The 21,950-nt window shown below is 41.2% G+C and overlaps 5 protein-coding genes, 1 long non-coding RNA gene and 1 pseudogene across 9 annotated transcripts; 2 read left to right on the top strand and 5 right to left on the bottom strand.

Moving 5' to 3' along the window:
• LOC140770566 (amino-acid permease BAT1 homolog) lies at positions 1-3,142 on the bottom strand (annotated as a pseudogene).
• Positions 3,143-3,611: 469 nt separating this feature from the next.
• On the bottom strand, positions 3,612-4,064 carry LOC140769780 (uncharacterized). Its single transcript, XM_073110648.1, has one exon. The coding sequence runs from the start codon at positions 4,062-4,064 to the stop codon at positions 3,612-3,614; it is 453 nt and encodes a 150-aa protein (XP_072966749.1).
• A 509-nt stretch (positions 4,065-4,573) lies between these two features.
• On the top strand, positions 4,574-7,963 carry LOC140770348 (uncharacterized). Its single transcript, XR_012106014.1, has 2 exons — positions 4,574-4,890; positions 6,896-7,963. It is a non-coding gene; the product is annotated as an uncharacterized lncRNA (long non-coding RNA).
• A 519-nt stretch (positions 7,964-8,482) lies between these two features.
• Positions 8,483-9,663, top strand: LOC140771007 (uncharacterized). Its single transcript, XM_073112355.1, has 2 exons — positions 8,483-9,061; positions 9,141-9,663. The coding sequence occupies exons 1-2, from the start codon at positions 8,690-8,692 to the stop codon at positions 9,420-9,422; spliced, it is 654 nt and encodes a 217-aa protein (XP_072968456.1). The 5' UTR covers positions 8,483-8,689; the 3' UTR covers positions 9,423-9,663.
• Positions 9,664-11,609: 1,946 nt separating this feature from the next.
• LOC140769491 (uncharacterized) lies at positions 11,610-13,927 on the bottom strand. Its single transcript, XM_073110191.1, has 2 exons — positions 13,767-13,927; positions 11,610-12,088 (listed from the first exon to the last, which is right to left on the bottom strand). The coding sequence occupies exons 1-2, from the start codon at positions 13,872-13,874 to the stop codon at positions 11,807-11,809; spliced, it is 390 nt and encodes a 129-aa protein (XP_072966292.1). The 5' UTR covers positions 13,875-13,927; the 3' UTR covers positions 11,610-11,806.
• Positions 13,928-15,342: 1,415 nt separating this feature from the next.
• LOC140770864 (oleosin) lies at positions 15,343-16,149 on the bottom strand. Its single transcript, XM_073112178.1, has one exon. It carries the CDS (start codon positions 16,044-16,046, stop codon positions 15,561-15,563), a length of 486 nt encoding a protein of 161 aa, XP_072968279.1. The 5' UTR covers positions 16,047-16,149; the 3' UTR covers positions 15,343-15,560.
• Positions 16,150-16,643: 494 nt separating this feature from the next.
• Positions 16,644-21,754, bottom strand: LOC140769564 (protein CHUP1, chloroplastic). 4 transcript variants are annotated; one of them, XM_073110300.1, is made up of 9 exons: positions 21,479-21,754; positions 21,306-21,358; positions 20,439-21,197; positions 18,341-19,720; positions 18,127-18,258; positions 17,694-17,875; positions 17,458-17,569; positions 17,180-17,323; positions 16,644-17,097 (listed from the first exon to the last, which is right to left on the bottom strand). In XM_073110300.1, exons 1-9 carry the CDS (start codon positions 21,573-21,575, stop codon positions 16,999-17,001), a joined length of 2,958 nt encoding a protein of 985 aa, XP_072966401.1. In that variant the 5' UTR covers positions 21,576-21,754; the 3' UTR covers positions 16,644-16,998. The 4 variants fall into 4 exon arrangements, with proteins under 4 accessions (XP_072966401.1, XP_072966399.1, XP_072966400.1 ...); XM_073110298.1 differs by having other exon boundaries at positions 21,273-21,358; XM_073110299.1 differs by having other exon boundaries at positions 21,306-21,361.
• Between the last annotated feature and the right edge of the window lie 196 nt (positions 21,755-21,950).

The raw sequence follows: 21,950 nt of genomic DNA on the forward strand, positions 1-21,950 counted from the left end.
GTAGTTTCTTTTACACCCAAATCCATATTTGTACCATTGGAAGACGCAAGCGTTACATCAATCATTGTTCACAAAAATAGGTCAAACGTGTATAAGTTTTTACATAAGAGTTGGGTCGAATCTCATTAAGAACCAGTACAACTCTTGCTACTTTTCCCAGAATCTATTGTCCATTTGGGAAGATAAGGAAACCAGGCTAAAAGACTGAACCAGGAAGAGCATTAGCCAATCAATAGTGTACCAGTTCTTCAATCAAGTATCTATGTTTGTAATGGGACCTTTGAACCAGTGCCTTGCACTAAAAATCCAAGATGAAACAATCAGTAGAAAAAGACCATCAACAGCAGCAGTGTATAGTTGAGAGTATCTTTTGTAACTGGATAAGCAACAGGTAGGGAGAACAGAACTGTGATGATTGCAACCCAAAGAACAGCAATCCAACCAACCAGGATTCTGAAGCGGCCAAGGTTGAATGAGCCTGGGATGAAAGGCTTCCTGCCTAGTGTCATCCGAAAGAAGATTGGAAATGCGTAAGCAGTATAGAGTCCGATCATAGCTATTGAGACCATTGCTTGGAATGCCACCACACTTCCTAGAGACTGAAAGTTTAACATAGTTGAGATGTCAGACAGTTGAGCAAGTATTCTCGAACTATAGATTTAATGCAAAGAGCAGTAATCAGAATTAGCTAGTTAAGAAAATTTAATTACAGAACTGGAGAAGATTTGAGTCATTTGACATTGCTGTCTACATATAGAGCTAGAAAATTTAACCTCTGTTGTTTCAATTCATTGTTTGATAATTCCAAGACATGTAAAATGGACAGCAGTTCCTAAAATAGATGGAGCCATGAATTATACCTCTGACAGTCTTCATGTTTTGGTTGAAGAATTAGTTTCAAGCACTGACCTAGTCGCATGGATTTGCTAGGAAACACTAATCTAATCGTCTGGAGGCATCCTGGCCATTTATTAATATATGAATAAGTACAAGAAAAACACAGTCCATATGCATTAACAAAATGTAATTTTGGTGGCGATGAGAACTAGAGTCATCAAAAGAACAAATTCATTACCATCAATGTCAAACCACATTTATCAGTCGTCTTTCTCGTCCACTTTATGCCAAAATATTGACAGTGGCATTACTCCTTCTCTTGAGAATGCATATGACATCGTAAATTTGTGAATATAACAAATAAATATCTATTCCGGTCGTCATTATTAGGCACGAGAAAGGAGGTATTGACTTACAGCTAAGAGAAGAGAGAACAGAGACAACAGAATTACCTAGAAATTGCTCACCTATGGAACTCATACCGCAGAATAATATGGCAACAGCAACCACTCCCAAGCAAATGATACAGCCAGTTCCACTGCCATACCCACTCTTAGAAGGAAAGACAAAAATCTTTTAGCAATTGCATATCCTCCAGCATCATTTTGACTGCTCAAAAGATATGGAATGTTTGTTGCTGCAAATGGGATGCCAAGTAGGTAACCCCAGCCAACAAGAATTCATACACCAATGGAAGTAATTATCCCTGTCCATCCGTTCTTGTCTTTATTTTTAGTTTGCCCTGTCTGAACATTAGTAGTAGAGGTCATGCTTAAGTACCATTGCAATAGTCTAATAAGAAATATCTGTGCAACACACCAAAACTAAAATTGTTCTACATTAGCAAGATTTTGATCCTATGGCTCAATAATAGTAACAAGAATTATTACAAGATAAACAGAGCAAAAAATTTATATCAAAGAATAAAATTCACGACTAATAAATGGCGAATATGGTACATTTTTAAGAAATTTACTTAACTCAGTGATGAATACTTAGTAGCAGGTAAAAAGAAATTAAAGAAATCTCTTACCATATGAGCAGATGCATCATATCCTGTCAATGTATATTGGCTCATCAAGAGACCCAAAACAAATATGTAAACTTTGCTGTGGATCCTTCATTGTTATCAGTGTTGAAATGAGTAAAGACGAATTTGGAACTGAACCTCTCTGTAGCAACTGTGGTATAAGGATCATGAGGACAAACACACCTGAGGAGAACAAACCCAGCTAGATCTATTCTATAATTAGCTTATTTGTGCCTTAGAGAGAGAGAGAGAGAGAGAGAGAGAGAGAGAGAGAGAGAGAGATTTACCTAAGAAACTCCATGCAGCAGCAATCTGTCCGGAAAAGGACAACCAAGTAATGGAGAGACTGTTAATTAAGGCATGGATTAGAAGAATTCCTCCATTGAATCCAATGACTACAAATCTAGTAGCTGTGAATCCATTCCCTTTTCTTCCACCAGAACAAAGTATAGTAATCACATTTAACGACTTTTATAATGAGAAATCTACACTGGTAGTAACAGCCCGCTGCAAAATAGAAATCCTTTAACAGCTAGCTTAGAAGAATAGCAAATGATAAAGTAATTTAAGCTTCAATGACCTGACCAACAATGTTAAACCCAAAAGAAATAAAAAAGAAGAAGAAGATAAATGATCAAATGATAGATGAGATGTCAAATATTGAGGATTACATAGTTGGTGATAAAAAATTAATCAAAGTGACAAAATTTTGTAGGTAAATGTATCAATATTTGGAACTAGAATCAAACCAATAAGTCAAGAAACAAACGAGTAATACCAGCCAGTTATCCAGGAAGCGAAGGGAGCCATTTCTTTGCTGGAGAGCCGAGTACTATAATAGTAGAGTCCTCCGGACGTCGGATACGACGAACAAATCTCCGCCATCACCAGTCCGACGAACACTCTGAAGATTCCGGCGACGAACCATCCAAACGTCATGGTGAAAGGCCCTCCTAAACCAAGCCCCGGGTTGTAAAGCGTGGTTATCCCGGCGAGCACGGATATGATCGAGAAGGAGAAGGCAAAATTGGATAACACCCTGTGAAAATTCACGGATTAGATAGAATAAATGAGATAGGAATTGAGTATCAGAGATTGGATTTAGAGAGAGAGAGAGAGAGAGAGAGAGAGAGTTACGACTTACGAGAGGCCACGCTTGAGTTCCTGCTTGTAACCGAGCTCCTGGAGCCGTGCACGGCCGGAATAGGTGGGTCGTATTGGCATTATGTAGTCTGCGCTGGTGAATGGAAGCCCCCGCCGCAAAAAAGATCTGACCAGTTGTCCAGCCATAAACCAGGAGCGGTGGGCCCCAACTCCCATTCTTTTATTCTAACATTAACCAACAAAATAGAATTAGGATAGTTAAAGAACATGGCAAATAATGAGTTTAATGATCGATTCCCGGGCGTTTTCTTTGGGTTTGGATTGCCGCCTTGTAGGATCGCATCAAGATTGACTTGATTTTGTTAGGTTCATGATCCCACAAGAGGCAGCAAATCGGATATATTGTTTAAAATCTTAGGCTCAAATATAAACAAACTGGAGCCACGCAACAACTCAAAAGTAAAATTTACCGGATGTGATAAATAACTCGACAGGTTTCATATTTATAGTTTTGGTTCCTTATAATCAGAACGTAAGATAAAGAACTGGACATAAGTACATAAAATTGAACAACAAAACTCAGATCCACACTCACTACAAATTACAAAAGCTTTAGATTTCAACATATATAGACAGTACTTTAAACTCCGGGCAACTCCGGCGCAGTGATCAATGAGTTATATATATGAACCATCATCCTCTTCTCGAAATCCCCGCGCCTCGCCGTCACCTGACGTGCTTTCGGGATCCTCCTACCCCATAGCCCGTCGTCCGAGCCGCTCTTGCTCTTGCTTAGCTGCAACGCCGCCGCCGGCCGGCCCTGGCCGCCAGCCAACGCCAGCATGGCGTCCACGTAGGCGTCCCTCATCCTAGTCAGCAGCCGGAAAGGTGAGCATAGCTTGGATCTCAGCCTAACTATGGGCCGGACCACCCTTACTTTCCACGTCAGCTGCCGGTTGCTGGAGCTGCGGCTGCTTCCTACGCCGAGCCTGACCACTCTTACCTGCCTCGACGAAGGTTCGAGTCTTTGGTATGCCCTATGCCTCCAGTAATGGTGGATGCTTCGGTATACTTGAGAAGTGATGCCTGCCATTACTTTTTCTTTTTGTTAATTAACTTGGGTGAGTGATGAATAGAACATGGGAGGTATATATAGGCATTAGTTCTGGTCTAATATGACTGGCTTTAGTAAATACGTTATGTTGCCCAGTCAACGAAGACAGCAGAGAATGAGAAGAGCTAAATTAGATGTTACTTGATATGTCACTGTAGGCCTTACATGACCAGAGCCATATAATATAGAATGAGTCAAGAATACAATTATAAATATTTATTAGTAACGACAAGTGGATGAGCCTCAAATTTAGACATTTAGTGCGTCGTTATCATTTTTGGTTTTCTCTTTTAACGTGAGGGCTTCTACAAGCGGTTATTGACACGTATATAAGATTTACTTTCCATCTAATTAATTAACTAATTAACTAACTACCTTTTGCTCCTCGCTAATTTATGCTAATATATAATTTAGATTTCGTCGTCGGCCTAATTAAGAGCTACAGTTGACCCACTTCACTTCTCGGGCCATCCATTGTTAGTCTACGGTCCATATGTGACCCGCTCAAAGTCCATTAGCCGTTGATCTTGATTGAATCCCATCAGACGGTCGTCCAGCCTCGCTTCTTGTTGTGGCGTCGTTTAATCTTGACCGTTAGCTTTCTTGCACGATGAGAAGAGAGAAGGATAGAGGAGAGGAGAGGAGGCGGCAGTGATGGTGGACGAGATCACGGAGCGGATCCGATCGGACGACAGGGAGGTCAGGATACAGGCGACGGAGGAGATCTGACGGCTGGATAAGACGTCGGCGAAGCACCGGAGGATGCTCTCCTCGCGCTTCTTAATCTCGGCGTCAAGGACGCAAGGTGAGAACTTCGCAGTTATGACGCCCATCTAATCTGATATTGACATTCTTTGTAACAAAATAACGTTGTTTATTGCTTTTCTAGTAAGTTGGATTTGCTTCCGTTTCTAAATTTTTATGAGTTGATAGAGAATATTCATATTATTTTGGTTTTGATAAGCTGCATTACAGTGATTCAAGTGATAAACGATTGGTCTATAGAGTGTGATATGTTTCCGGTTCCTAGTACAAGCCAATAAGATTTGCGTGGGTGTATGAAAGTGGGATTGGACGTCCATTTATTGGAGCTTCAACTTTTGGGGTTTATTCCATTGAAGTAAGCTTTAGCGTTAATTTAGTCTAACTGAGTTATGTTAACTTCAGTTGAGGAAAAGATATGAATTGTTACGAACAACTTGGCGCTTGAATAGGAATAATCCGGTCTCTGATGATCAAAAGATTTTAGTTTCGCAGTATGCTATAGACAGGAAAACTCCCATGTTGGTGAGGTGAGAGTTTCGTTGCTCCACTTATAGAAACATCCTTATCCATATGTCCGGGATGAATTGTCAAGAGCTGCGCATGGTAGAAGATAGAAAATCTGTTGATAACTGAGGAAAGGAAGCAGGGTCATATTGGAACAGGGTGGAGAGAAGACTTAGGAGGCTCTTTATTCCTAAGTCAAATTAACACAACATTACTAAACTTTGGTGGACTTGACTATTCTAAATTTCTAACACAAGAATTGACTTTACGAACTTCAAAAGGACTTTTATGCTCTAAATAAACAGTATTTCTGCTTCATAGTTGAAACTTTGTTTAAGTTGTAGGACAGAGATTATTTGTCAACCTTGCTAGGGATATTTTAAATAATTGAGCACATGAGAGACAGGGTCGGAATATTAAGAAGATATAGATGACATTAACAGAGCACAACTCATATGAAATGACAGTAGTACCATGGTGAAGAGATATTGTATTTGGTGGTAGAAGGACCGCACAAGGGTATATTTGTCATTTAATTGTTTTTAGCTGCGGTTGATCTGTTTATAATTTTTGTATTTGGCTAATATCTTGAATACTTTTCATTTTATATAAATTCTTATAAGTTAGATAGATTGGACATTCTTTTTTAATTTTCACATTTCATGTATGAATGGTAATATCTTGAAGAAGATACTTTTGCGGATTAAGCTCCTGTGAGTTTTATGAGTGATTCCATGGAAGAATTGAGTATCTTTTAGTGTGAGGCTTAGCAAAATTTTAATAGTTTATAAATGTGAAGATCACTTAAATCATAGTTCTAATAGAGGAGAAAGTGTTTCCTATAAAGCTCATCTTTTTGGCCGCTTATTAGAATTTGGTGAAATTCATAGCTAATGACTAACTTCTGTATTTGATGAAGTATCAATGCTATTTGGGAATTTCTGCGGCTGATGATGCTTCATTGGACATCAAATATTTTTGGGGGTCAAATACAGATGTCATTGCTGCAGTGCTCCTTAAAGTCATCACCTAGCTGATTGTACAACCTAGCAAGACTTCAGGGCATGATAAATTCTCTGAACTATCTGCTTTCTATCACTTTCTTGTGAAATTAACTAGTTCTGGAATATATCGGTTATTTCTGGTTATATATCTTCATGTATTGTGATAATTTCTACGAGCCATTTGCGAAAGAATCCTTACACTGCCGCTGCCAAAAGTATTTACAACCCTTTTTGATACTTAAGAACTAAGTATTCCACGAATTAGGTGAAAATAGTGGCATGATACAGTGAGGAATATGCACACATTTTATTCAGCCAAGTTTAAATTTTAAACTAGATTCTGCATTCAATACGAAAGTATGGGAGGAAGTTATTCTCTAATCCATGATAGAATAAGTTTCTTCAGCTGCTTATTATATTTGGCTCCTATGTTAACGGTAATTAATTCAATTGCAGAACAGCTGATTTTAATTCAGTGATCTGTGTCCAAATGAAAATGAAAAGGATGCTGATTCATCTCTATTGTTGCAATTTCAGGAAGAAGATCAGTATTCTGGATACCGGAGCTTTGGAACAAATTATTACTTTTCTACAATAGGCAGATATGAATCTACAAGAACATGCTACCGCTGTGCTTCCTCCTTCAATAAATCAACCATCGGCAACTTAGGTGCCATCCCTCTCCCTTGTGACGGCATGAAGAGATGGAAGCAAACAAGCTAAGGTTGATGCAGTCATGGCTTTATACAATCTACTAACACTTCCAGTTTATCTAAGACCATCCTCTCACCAAAGCCTATCCCTCCCGTATTTGATTTACTTAAAAGCTGCAACAAAATCTCAAAAACAGCTGAGAAGAAGTGCAGTGCTCTCTTAGAATTGTTGCTCAGTTTTGATGAGAGGAGGGCTTCTCTGATGGCAGAGGAACGCGGAGTGCTCACAGTAGTTGAGATTCTTAAGGGAGTCTCTCTCTAAAGCAGAGAACATGCAGTAGGAGCACTCTTTACAATGTGTGAGAGTGATCACAACAAATATTGAGAGGTTGTTCTGAAAGAAGGGCAATGCCTGGTATACTCAAGCTAACTGTTTGAGGGACCCAGAAATCTAGGTCTAGAGCTCGTGTGCTCCTGCAGAGACTGAGGATGCCTACATACTCAATACCAGACTTCCAGCAGAACTCTCTTGAAGACATTGTTAGAGACATTGTATCTCGGTTTGATCAGAATAGTTGTGCAGGAAAGACAAAGGAGATGCTGCATGAGATTGTGAAGTCCAGTATGGAGCAGAGCCTCAGGCTTTTGCAACATCCCCCTTCAAATCAGCTCAAGCATTACTTCTTCCTCCTACTTTTGAGCAAGGGAAGCAAATTGTATAGATAGAATAAAGATGTCAGTCCAGGCCATGGTGGCAACAAGCGACTAGTGAACTGTTAATATCTTAAACAACTGTGTCTGAGTTAAGAGTTCTCTTTCTGTTCGTAGTTGGCCGATTGCCAGTTGGGCACTATAATATGTAACATTAACCTTCGTTCCTCTTTTTTACTCAAAATCTTGTATCCTTGGCCATGTACTTTTGGTTTAATAAACAGAATAAATTGAAGGTTTCCTTTTTCTTCTCTAGCTCGTACTAAGATAGATCCATGTCTACAATTTGTAAGATCACATATGCTTGGGAAAAATAGTACAGTTTACTTAATTGAATAGGCTGTCAAAATAGTAGATGCTTTGGTTTTGTTTAATTGCATATGCTTGTCAGATCATATGATACTGAAGAACGTTCATAAATGAAATTATAATTTTTCCTATGAAATAAATGGCACGTCAACAAGTACGAAATCCTGCTAGTAGCTTTTTCCAAAATTATTTGCCTTCTTCGTCAAAGAATAAAAGTTATTTGCCTTGCCAATATTATTTTCTGAGTGGTAATTAGAAGATTTCTTCCTCTTCCTCATTTAAAAATTAAAACAACAACGATATAAAAACGCGACTTAATCTCTCGAATAGGAACCTTAAATGCGAATACAGAAATTAATTTTTCGAAATTAATAGTTGATAATTTGAGCCACCGTTATGAGATATCTATTTGAAATAAATTTGCTTGCCGCCGCTGGAGTTCAAATGGCACGTGTAAGCAAAACGGCTTAAAAGTTAAAAGAATCGCATCACTCCGACCGTAAACATACCCCTCCAACCGATTATCGGATCGAATTAATCACCCATTAGGAGCTCGATACCGGGGGCTCAGAGTTTTTCTTATTCTCACTGAAGGTGACCGGAACATGGCAGAGAGGGACAAAGAAACGTTACCGCCTCTTGGTGGCACGTGTGAAGGATGGCCACAATAGAGCGGTATAAAGTACCCTTCTCCTCCTGCTCGCTATTCCTCCTCTCCCACCGCTCTAGCACGAATGCCGAAGCGATGATCTCTTCCGCGATCTCATCTCCGATTTGGGCGCCTCCCTACGAACGCGCCGTCAACGGTCGTCCGATGACGACGATGGACGGCTACCGTCGCCTCGACGTCGCGAAGAAGTACGTGATGCAGAGGAAGGTGGAAGAAGAAGATGAATTACCCAACGAAGAGGAAGAAGAAGAGGAAGCAGCAAGGGAGACAACTACGACGGAAGCGGTACCGTTCAAGGCGTGCGAGCTCTGCGGGACATCGACGACCCCTCTATGGAGGACCGGTCCCAATGGCCCCAAGGTTTATTATATATTTACCTCTGATTCGAAATAACCATATCTCAAATTTTCTCTTCATCTACTGTTTCTTTTTCGGATAGTCTGTATGCAACGCATGCGGTATCAAGTACAGGAAGAGGAGGAGATCGGCAGAATGCCATGAAGAGTACGTTAACACGAAGCCCCTGTCGAACCCTTCAAAGGTAGGGATCGAGGAGAGGTTGAAGGAGATGCAGAGAAAGAAGCAGGAGAGGATGCTGATGCTTGTGATTGAGCAAAGGAGGAAGAGAAAGGAGTGGAAGATGGCGGCGGGGAAAGAAGAGGAAGCGGAGGCGGCTCTGCTCCTGATGTCACTTTCTTCTGGTATCCTTTTCCATTCTTAGCTCATACCGCTGCTTCTTCCCCCCGCACCTCCTCCACCTCTCCAATTTTTGTCTTCTCTATCGCACGGCAACGGTAAGGAGTACAGGAAGATTAGAATGTTTCCTTTTAGCAAGTTTTAATGTAATTAACCATATGAAAATTTTAGTTTTATCCAGGGCTATAAATTATATAGAGAATTAATTAAAATTGGCCTTTTTTTTTAATTCGTTATATATATATATACTGTAGCACAAATTTTAGTTTTATCTATGTCTGTCTTTTAATATTACGAGAGAAATAGTACACCAATCTTATAAAGAACCCTCGTAACAATTTAGTAGTTAAAACTATCATATGAAGGAATAGTGATCAGTGATTAAAAGTTCCACCAGGCCTACATGTATTATTCCTCTCTCTCTAATGATAGCTTCATTAGAAAAAGTTGAACAAAGAAAAGTCGGCGGTCATATCTTATATAATTATTCGTATGATTTAGATAGTTTAGGCCGTGGAGAGATATGAAACTATCAGAGGCATTACTATATTACATTCCCTAAGCCTTCCAGCTAAGAAACTTCGTCAACATTTCTATCCAGTGCGGACACTTACGCCATTCCTACTAATTAATTGCATGCCAAAGAATAAAGATGGACATTGCATATAGTATTGTATGGTGCTTTCATCTTTTAATTTTTATATGTTGACCATGACGATTCCTTTGTCATCCAACCACCGGTTCACTTTTACTAGTTAATGACGTGGCCCAAAAAGAAAATTAAACACTAATAATGCATTCCCTCTAATTGGAATCAAGCTAACCATCATGTTTAGCCCCTAGATATTTACACAATAATTTGTTAATTATAGCGTACAAATTAAAGAGCAGAGAGAGAGAGAGAGAGAGTAAAAATGAATCATAGAAGTTATTCGTACTCCATTTTGCAACTAGAAATAAACGAAGAACACATGGAAATTGAAGGGTTAAGAATCCATAGAGTAGAATTAAGCGAGATTAATCACCAAAAAACCACCAAGGCTATCAATCCACATACCATAACCGTCGGCAGCAACGTGACATAATGCCGGCAAGCACTCGACGGCCAGAAGTTAGGATCGAACGGGTACATATCCCCCGGTGTTCCGACGACGTACAAGTATGGCGCCGGCGGAGGCGGGGGGCAGTAAGAGACCCAAGGATTCTTCGGCGGCGGAAGGGACGGCGGCGGCGGAGGCGGCGGACTAACTTGACAGCCGCACGGAATACATCCACACTTGATCTCCGTGCCTGGCGTCGACGGCACCGCAGTATCGTGTCGCTCTACCGCCGCGCAGCAGACGATCGCCGACATCGCCGCCGCCACGGCGAATAAAACGGTCAACTTGAACGGCACCGACACTCCCATACTCTCCAACCTCGCAAATGGCACTCGATCGTTTTCTCACTGGCTTTCTTTTCTACTCTTGGTTTGGTCTCCTCCTCTTGTTCGGAGGAGGCTAAGCTTTAATTGGGTTTCAATGCCAGTAGATGGATTAGGAAGGGATAAAACTAAGCGTTAGGTTTTGTTACTTAAACCTTTTTTCATCCTAGCAGTAACGTTTTGATGCATGGCATGCGTGGTTGCAAACTTGGGGTGACGTGTTATTACGGCCTTCTTCTTCTTTTCTTCCATCTATAGCTTGTCGTGAAAGCGATGAGCATGTGGGTGCTCTAATTGCATGGACCCATGACTCAACCGTCCATGAGACCATCAAACAACTTAAGGGGGTGGTTAGGTTGGCAATGCGAGTCTTGCTATTTGATCATGTGCACCCAAGCTGCTATCTAGATTGCAAATTAATTAAAACTTTCATGGACAAAAAAGTATAGTTATATATAGACGCATCAAAGTCTGGATTGCTTATTCTTTGATTCCTTTTAACAGCTGAGTCTTACGTTTGGTGGAAGATTCAACTACTCTTTAGCTAAAACGAGTATTTATCTTTTCGTTTTGTTAGGAAAGGAAAGAAAAGACGATTGCTTGTTTCTATGATTAACTATAAAGTAGAGGTAATAGGTCTAGAAATGATGCTAAGGAGAAGTCCATGCCAATAACCCTCCTTATATTTTTAGTTGCAATAAGCATCAACTGGGATGCAGTGAAGTAGGTGAGGCTTGGGATTTTCCACACATAAACAAATAACTGGAGTTAGAATATGGCAAGCAGAAGGAATCTAAATATAAAATGAATGCTTCACTCATAAAACTCAAATATATTCTTCCCATAATTCATGGAATCTCACCAGCATGAATTATAAGCAAAACAAGCACTGAGGAAGCCAATGAAACCATCATAGTCTCAAGTCTATTACACTAGCAGAAACTGCTGTCAAGTCAAAAGAAGCTAGAAGAGCTGAAATAACTACACTATAGAGATGCCTCAACCAAAGGGAGTCTTAAGCTGTCCAAAGGAACTGACTTCTCCTTGATCTCAGGACTTGAATCTGTCTTCTCTTTTGGCACTCCTGCCTTTTCCCGGAGTCTGTCAAGCTTCTCCCTAATTTTTCTCCTAGTCTCTGGTTTCACAGATCGAGCTTCAGCATGATCAGTAGCTATGAAGGTTGACAGCAGGGTAGTTGACATGCATGACATCACATCTCTACGAGATACGCTTTCTATGAGTCTTGATTCTTGTATCTTCCTCCGTGACTGTATAAAAACTAAAAGCATGTTAGAAATAAGAAAAAGAGGCAAAATATGTTTCATATTTATGGCAATCATGTTTTTCTTGGAAGTAAAGCTACATGGAGAAAAAAATCTTTGCAACTAGGTGAAATTTCGCAAGAGATGGTAATGGAAGCTAGAGATTCAACAAGAAAGGAATGACAAAGAATTTGTACTGATGAACAGTTTCGAGATAAAGTGGAGTCAAGCAGCTAAGTTGTTCAAGGAGCCTCAAGATTCTCTAGTACCAATAGACTAGACAATGGAAAAGCTTAATGATTTGTTTGAATATTTGAGAAGAAGGCATCGACATTTCCTAAAAACGTCTGATTGAAGAAAATGCAGACAGCAGTGAAAAGAAACACTAAAGCAAGACATAACACCAAAAGAGTTCTTGCTTTAGATTAGAGATAACATTAGCTGTCACGAGCTAAATACATTTTTTTTAAAGTATAGCTCTTCCCCATTTTTGAATCATTGATTCCAAAAACTAACTAATTCATACCAAAATTTAGTGGTCTAGAAAAAGTATACATGCATGTTTCATCCTTTTACGTTTTGGCATCTCATATTCTGAATTTGTCATCATTGCATCCTAGAGAAAATAAAAATAAAAATAAAGGATACAGTCATACAGACAGAATCCACCATTTTAGCACAAAGATCTTAATAGCAATATTAAACAAGTAAAAGGTGGAGCGATGGATCACAACTACAAGCTTATAAGGACCAGAACAAGATTGAGTAAATTTTGTGACGAGATGTTATCATCCATCGAACAATGGGTGTAAATTCCTCAAAAATTTCAGGAAACCATGGGTCGTTCAGCGAAACTCTACCCCAAAGGCATTGGTGGTTGAGAAACTTACCTTCCACATTTCACGATAAGTATCTTCAATTGTACAACCACAACAAGATCATTCTTTGAACTAGCATAAGACTTAGGACCTCATACAGATTACTGAACTACAATCTTTCAATGATAGTTTCTCTTTCATGAATACCTTCAACTTGTTTAATCAATGTCGAAAATGATCAAACAACAGCAACACATATCATTCTGCATCTCTGTTTTCGATAGAAAAAGCAGATGAGGATTACTAGTTCCTTCTTAAACAGCAGATTCTGTTCCATTTCTTCAAGATTCTCCACCTAACACAAAAACCCTAAGCCAGAAAGGCACGCTTGGTAGTCCACAATAGTTTATCTTTCTCTACTAAGGGAATTTCCAAGACATCATATCATTTTAAAGATGCAATTTCCTTACCATCTTCTGCTACCAAAGAAATATTTTCTTTTTGCAATCAAACGTATCAGAGAGGAAAAGTACAGGTACTCAAGTTTACCACTTTATCTAATTGGTTCAATGGTCAAGTCAACCTAGTTTTCTTCAAGAACCCCAATTGCCTCAATTTGATGTAATGAATTCTCAACCAAACTTCAAGACCTAACTTCCAACTTTCCCCAAATTAAGAGTCAACATCAAGAGATCTCCTTCCAGGCTTCCACCCTACCAGGCCTTTTATGCTCCAAATACCAATTTGAGAAATTTGGCAGCAAATATGGTAAAGATGGCAAATTTTAAATAGCAAGAAAGAAGATATCTTAGTGAACATCTATTGGGTACCTAAAGGAGATATCTTAGTGAATATCTGTTGGGTACCTGGAGATATTTCTCCCTAATCGATACCACTTCCTGCCGCTTGATAACGGAGTTTTTTCCGGCAGTAAATTGCAGTGTTGGAGCCGCCATTAGAGAGGAAGACGCCATTGTCGGTTCGCAGAATCTCAAGTTTCTTGCGAATGTAGCACTACTTGGTGGACCTGCGTCCGGGTCAATTTTAAGACCCAGAAATCCGACCCGAATCTTACAAGACCCGCAACGATCCACTTAGTCGCGATCCACTTAGTCGTGTCTTTGTTTGACTAAAAGGTATAGGTCAATATTGTTGTCTAATATAAGATAAACTTGAAGGTCCAAGGAGATTATATCCCATTGGAGAAATTTCAAAGTAAAAGCTTTCCTAGTTACTGAAGCAAATGAGTGTAGTTAGTGTAGACAAGACTTAAAAGAGAGAGGACTTTGACAAGGAAACGCGTCATTCCAAATATCTATGCTGCGATTCTCATCTCGTCTTCCTTTGAACCGGTCGTATAATTTACTACTCTCTTCTCATCTGCAACCACCCCGTAACATTGCCGTTTGCCTTTTGGAACCGGTCCAAACCTTTCCAAAGGTAAAAAGCCACATTCTAATATGAAAAGATTAATATTGAAGAAAAAAAGTCGATCCCTTATACCATTTATCTCCTTCGTCGCTCCCATGCATTTATAAGAAGCCTCTCCAAAGGGCAAAGGCCAATAAGCAAGAACTAATTAAGTAGCGAATAGCGATCATGGCGATGGGCGATCTCTTCCACACCGTATCGGTCCTCCTCTCCACGTGCACGAGGCAGGTCTCACGTGCCACCAGGAGGCTCTGGGCCCATACGAGCCCGGCCAAGCTGGGCCTCGTCAAGAAGAAGGCCGGCCTCTCCTTCATCATCCCCTTCGTAGGCGGCCGCGATAAGAAAACCGATAAGCTATCGGATAGGAGTAGGAGCACCGATAACAACATCGATTTCGTGGAGGACGACGACGGTTTATGGCGGCACGCGATACTGATGGGGGAGAAATGCCAGCCGTTGGATTTCTCGGGAGTTATACACTACGATAGCTTCGGGAACAAACTCTCGGAGCTCCCCACGCCGCGGTCGCCGTTTCGGAGCCAGATGAGCTCCTTTGCTTATCATGCGCCCGATTCCGAGAAGGTGGCCGATAATTTTTAAAGTTTGATCACAAAAAATAAGTATGTATATAACTCGGTTTCGTCTGTTTGAGTGTGCTTGTACTTTGTGTGCTAGCTTATTGGATTCTTCTTATGTTCCTTCATATATTTGCTTAATTAATTGTAAGAAAATAGATGATCTTGATCGAAACTTTTGTTGTGAGATTGTGAGGAGTGTTCACTGAGTTGGTTAGATGGAGAAGAATAGGAGCAGAAGAGATAGGGTTTGTCTTAGTTGACCCTTTTTTTTCCTCCGGATCACCATCAGGAGAGTGCATTGTGACGTACGAGGCAGGCGCGAAGAAGTTTGCGTGCGGCTCTTTTGTTTCGCGGAACGTTGACTTTCAGCAGGTCAAGATTCCATACTGTAGCGAGGGATAGATGATAAGAGATTGGAATGGAAGATCAGGAAGAACTACTAATAAGAGCAGCAAATCTTATTGGATACCAAGAGACAGTCGTTAGATAGATCCCGAAGTAAACGTAAAACAAATCCAAATAAATTATTCACCACCAAAACTTAGTACTTGCTCCCTAAGGCAAACGCACAACCACACGTTAAAACCCAAAACAAAACTGCATCGTAAACATAACACTCGACCGCACGAGAGGCGAGAGCGGATTCGGATCTTACGCACCGGGCGCCGCATCCTTAACCCGGCTCTGCAAGTACCCGCCGTACTCCCTGGCGTAATCCTTGACGTGGCTCGCGGTGTCCGCGATCCGGCTCCGCGCGTAGTCGACCCGATCCGAACCCACCGGGTGCCGCCCGGTGAAGTACTTGTACATCCACGTGGCGCCCGCGAGCATCGCCACGCCGAACCCGCACATGGAGAGGAACCCGGCCACGGCGACGAACACCACCGTCCCCACGGGCACCCAGATCGGGCTGGTCAGCAGTAATATCGGGCCCAAGAAGATTAGAGCCATGACCGTACCCGTTATGGTCAGGCCCGTTAAGAGGAGGAGGATGGCGCCGGAGATCACTAGGGTGAGGAAGCCCACGACTTGAGTGGAGTTGGGGGCGTGCTCTTGGAGGCGACGGAGGAGGCTCGAGCCGGCGCTGGCCCTTCCGGATCTGGTCGACCGGGTCGGGCCGGATTGACGATCCGCCATCGATACTGGTTGAGAGAGAGAGAGAGAGAGAGAGAGAGAGAGAGAGAGTGGTTTAGACTGTAGAGTGTAGAGTGTAGACAGGAGAAGGGGAGGAAGGGGGTGAGGGTTAAAAGGGGAAGAGGTGAATGAGGATGGGGTGACACGTGTGAGGCGAGTTCTACATTAAGGGGCATGCAGGGGAACACGTGTGAGATTTGAGGGGGAGGGGATGACCTTTTCTTATGGGCTTTGGATTGGGGCTTCTGGTTACGAGGTTCGAGATGCTGATCGAGTCTCCTGAATGAGTTGGGCTGCAACACGATTAGCTCGCTGGGTTAGCCCAGACCGGATACTACTATGGATTTTTTGGAGGAGAGTAATGAGTAATCTTTTTCTTTTCTCTGATTACAGATTTACAGTTTGCCAAATAAGTAAGTAATATATGCAGAGTGGTAATCAATTAGATTAAGTAACAGATTCACATAAAACTCTGTTTTGCTGACTCAATGCTATAAAACAATGTATAATTTCAATCCATCGATGAGTTAGAATCGTTATCTAGATACTCGAACTGCCACCTTGGAATCACAGAAACTGCTTAAAGAAAAAGAAAAGCTATTAAGAACCAAAAACATGTAACTTTGTATATTTAGGTACCTCTGGGATCACCAACGGTGAAACTTTGTCTGTATAAATTACAGTTTACAATCCTCAAACCAGAAAGCAAGACAATTGAATACAAGTTTCGATCTTTCGAAACATTTAAATGCACAAGTAAAAGAGACTTGGTTTCCTTTCTGTAACATGAGCGATTCATGTTGCCTATTCATCGATCTTGCTCGTCCCAGCCACCATTAGCATCTGGAACTATCTTTTACAAAAATCAAATCATGCCCAGATTTTACCAGGAATCAATCTATCTCGAATTTCTCCAATCATCAGGTCAGATAAGACTGAGCAGATGACTATGTGTCTATGCACTGGACTTTTGAGCATCAGATGCTTGTGTGTTCATCCTGTTTCTTAATTCTTCAAAAGCTCGCATACTCTCCGCGTCAAATCCCCCAGCAAACTAGATACATTACAAGGTTAGTTTGTACGGAAGAAGATTTAAATTTGACAGGAGCTGCTGCTAAGTTCATTAGAACTCTTACCTGATGAACCCGGAAGGCAAACCTCACTCCTTGGAGGAGCAAGAATTCCCTGTTGGGCTCTTTCTCGGTGCCGTTCAGAGCATCTAGCTCGGATGCAACTCTTTTCATGTACTTCCTGGCAAGCTGAACTGATGATAGTTTGATCTGTCACGTTCCAAAATTTATCTTTGATTAAGATTGTGTTTTTCCTTGTAGATGCATTAATGTTCTCTAGTTTCATTGTTTTTAGTCAATTAATGTATCAAATCAAGTAACTAAGATGCTGGAATCATGCATACCTTGCCCACAACACCTGAGTCTGACAACCAATCTACTGGAATTCCAAACTCCCTATACCGCGACGTAGCCATATCTCGAGTGCGTAGGAGTGCATAAACACTCTGTTCCACTCTGAAGAGAATGTTATATGGTTTAAATTTCATTACAACATGCATAGCAAGTCATCATATTTGTTACTTGCATAACTAATTTTTTGCTGTTAGTGAGAGATACTACTCAGGTATCGGAGACTTACTTCTCGAGCAATGAATACATTTTCTTGAGGGCACCTTCACATGGAAGTTTTGGATCATCAACGAAATTAGTAACTTGTTTCTCTAACTTCATCAGGTCCTGGAATTCGAAAGCTGCCTCTCTCAATGCATCAGCTTTACTCTCTGGCCAATCAAAGTGTTTAAGAACTGCTCGCTCGTCGACCTACAAAATGGAATTAAAGTGGGTAACAGAAGTACCAATGCAATTCTATACTATGCATTTTACTGCATAAATCTTCCGAGAATGAAGATGAGAAAAGCAAAGACCACTCTGCAATTTGTCAGTGAGGCAAAAGTTTGGCTTGAAATGGTCCCAAACATTTGCTAGATTCAGTAAAATCTATGTCTTAATCAAAGTCAGTATATGTCAATCAACAAGTAGAGCGGTTAGAGATTGCTATCGTGGTTACTCACCAAGAAAGAGAGTTCTTCATCCAGCCAATTGACGAATGCAAGGAGTTCTTCAATATTCATAAAAGATGCTGCTCGGACCTCGGTGGCCAAGGACTGAACAAAATCACCTTGTGTCTCCACATCAGCTTTCACCTGAATTAGAGCCAGTTTAGCAAATTGTCAACAAGTTTGAGACTCTACTATTGGATTCAATATGTGCATGGAGTATACATACAGCTAAGAGGAATGTTGATCGGTTTTCGATCTCTCCGATCATGTTGCTTCTAGCATTTGAAGCACTGGATGCTGTAGAAGCCAGAGAAGAAGTGTCCTTCTTTGCTTCACGCTTCATCAGAGTCTGATAGAATTCAACCAGCTCGGGGGCCCGATGTACTTTGTCACCACCAGAAGGACCTTTCAGTAGACCGCCAGGAGGCGGAGGGGGACGAGGCGGTCCGCCAGACATCCCAGGTGGCGGTGGCGGTGGAGGAGCACCTGGGGGCAAAGGCGGACGTGGAGATGGCGATGGAGTACTTGGAGAAGTAGTAGCACCACCTGATAACTTAGGGGGTGGCCTAGGCACTCTTGGTTCTCTCTTCTCAATATTTGCAAGCTTAATCTTGCTGATCACAGGGCTCTCAATCTTGCCTTCGCCAGTCTGGTCGTTAGAACTAGCACTGGCTAATGGAGTTTTCTCCTTGATCTGAGAAAGCTTTGGAGGCAGCACAAGAGGTTTCAGATCTCTTTCTTTGGCTTTAGCATCAAAACTCGAACTAAAACCTGAGCCATCACCAAATCTTTCTGCTCTAGCTTGCTCTGCCTTCTCTTTGATGGTCTTCTCCCTTTCTAATGCTAGTTTGTGTCTGTCCTTGAATGCAGGATACTTGTCATCAGCAACACCTACCACCGATCTCGACATCAGCTGGAAAGAAGCAGAAACACTGTTCGGTTGCTCTCCTGGTGATGACTGTGTTTTTATGCGTGGAAGATTAGCTTCTTCAAAGAGGTCTTCTGAATCTTGCTCTTTCTTACCAAATGTAGTGATGGCAACACCATCTCCAGCATTTCTAAGCATTAAAGCTTCCAATGGACCCTTTGGCCTGTGGCTGGTACTAGTCCTCATCGGCGAGCTACTGCCAATAGACCGCGCCGGTGAGGCCAACGCACTAGTATCATCCCTGCTCCTTCCCCACTTCTTGAGTTTTTGAATTAGATTTGGTTTCTTGCTTAGAAAACTGTATCTACTGGAAGAGCTGTCGATGGAAGCATTGTCGAAATCTTCGCTTCCTGGTGATGAAGGCTGTGATGAGACACTCTCAAGATCTGTGTCACCTTGTCCACGTTCAGATCCTGCATACTCTAGCATCAGTTGCTTAGCTTTCTCCTGAGACTTGGGGCTCAAATTCTTGCTCAGATCGCGAGCCGAGGTTCTTCCTGATGGTGTTTGATGATTGCGAAGTTCGTATCTCAAGCACGCGTTAACCCAACGAAGGTAGACCAACTCCTCCACCTCACTGAACCTATTCATCTGCAGGCCTTCCACTTGCTTGGAGAGGTCCTCATTGGCAATCCTCAAGTTACCAATCTCCTCCCATGACTTCGCAACAATATCAGTCTGCATCATGAGAACAATATGCCACTAAATATTTATCCTCTATGATCCAACTCCATATATTTACGTTTTCTTTATTCTTGTTGCATTCAATAAGCCAAAATTGTACTATTTGCAATGTACTTTCTTAGTGATTTCAAGGTTTCATGCCTCTCTTTTTTTAAGTTTGGTATTTTGTTTTGTAAGTTGACTAATCCATCCACCTCTATGTGAATTACTGACATAAAAGATGCAACATTTTTAATCAGCAATCACAAAAGTAGTATGCAAGAGGAAAGGTAGAGATTGTCAAGTTGTGCTTTAAGGTACTATTTCTCCACTACATTTGTCTTGCATAAAGCTGAAAGGATAATGCAGTAAGTCCAATCTCTATGATTGCTGTAAACCACAGCCACAAATTTTGTTCTATAATTGTGGAAGATAGAGACAAAATCACAAAACTGAGAAGCTGGGACTTAAAAATATCACGTCAAAGAGATTGCTGCAAAGAAATCCTAATTAGACTATAAATTTCATCAATAAGTGAAGTAAACTATTTTATCTTGGTGCTTCATTTGCATTTTAAGCTAAACCTATTTGCAAATCAGATTCATTTTTATGCAGTTTGCAAAGAAACCCACTTAGAGATATTGAGATAGAAGAATCATGAACCACTTAGCTGTGTATTCTTAGAAGAGTAGAATGGTCCCAATTGCATACAACCAAACAAAAACGCACATACCTCTGTCATATTGGAGAGAGATGCTACTCTGGATTCAGCTGTGGCCAATTTTACCATCAGCTCCCTCTTCTCATGCTGCAGCTCCTTGTTCTTCCTCCTCAGCTCCACCACCTCCACTTCCAGTTCCTTCAAAGATTTAAGCTTCTTCTCCACCTCTGCATCTCTCTTTGAGACCTCCTCCTCCTTCACCTGGAGACCAGTGACGTGTTGCTTCAATAGCAAAAGTTGTCCCTTGGTCTGGTTAGCCTCAATCTGGATCTGCCTTTGGAGATCCCTGAGCTTATTTCTTGCTATCTCTAAGTCTTTCTTCGCCGTAACACCCTGCGCGACTTCCTCTTGGAGCTTCTTCCTTTCTGCTTGCAGAGAGTTGATTGTAATGTTGAGCATATCAATCTCTACTGTCTTGATCTTTAGCTGCTTTTGTAGCTCTGTTATGTCTGACTCCTGCTCCTTTAGCCCATAGTACTCGAGTAATTCGCCTTCGAGCTTCACCTCCCTCTCTTCCAACTCCTTGACTAGATTCCGTAGCCTCTCTAGCTCAGACGCATTGCGAGCCATGTTGATATCGTACTGCGATTTATCTTTGACATCAAACTTATCATTTGGTACTGGAAACTCCATCTCTCCAGATAGGAGGCTTTCGAATTCCGGTAGCATCTCATCGTCGTCGATGAAGGCAGGAGCAGATTTGCCATGAGGTGGCCTAATCACGCTGCTTATTCTCTTAACTTTCTCCTCCTCTTCTTCTTCTTTTTCCTCCTGCAAAGGTTGAAAGCAAAGAGATGAAGGCCATGATTAGTAAAAGTGATAAAAGGAGGCATAACATCTACATACATGGTCATGTTCCTTAACATCATAATCTTCGACCTGCTCTCTTTGCTTTTCTTCATCCAATTCAAGCTTTCTGATTCTTTCGCCATCTTCTGCACTCAAATTTTCACCACAATTACATCAAAAGATCAAAACCACATCAGATTCTTATTCCTTTCTTCTAAAGAAATTCTCTGGTTACATAGACAAAGAAAGGAATAAAGAATTACCTGAAGGCCTTACGCGAGGTGGTCTTCCAGAGTTAGCTTGCTTAACTGCATAGGCTGCGACGGAGGCCGCAACCAGTAAGCTTAATCTTACAATCATGAAGAGATGTTTGCCCAAAATTTTCCTTCTCTCATCACTCCCCTCACTGCTCCAATATCCAAGAAGATATACTAATTATTCCATCTCATCAAGCCATACTAGTATATATCTTTTACAAATTCTCTGCAGTAGAGGTATAGTTTAAGATGGGTGGAAGACTAGAACTCTTCTAGTTGGAATCATCAGAATATGTGGTTGGCTTTCTTCATCTAGTTTTACTGCATGGCTCTCTCTCTCTCTCTCTCTCTCTCTCTCTCTATCTAGTTAGTCTACAGAAGCAAACCTAAGAAACTGACAAACATTTTATCTTCTGAAGGAAAAATAGGTAAAGCTCTCCCTGGCTGCCTACTAAAGCAATTTCCTGACCACATGAAT

The sequence above is a fragment of the Typha angustifolia genome, chromosome 11, assembly GCF_048772165.1.
Source record: "Typha angustifolia cultivar Huaian chromosome 11, ASM4877216v1, whole genome shotgun sequence".
Taxonomy (NCBI): Eukaryota; Viridiplantae; Streptophyta; class Magnoliopsida; order Poales; family Typhaceae; genus Typha; species Typha angustifolia.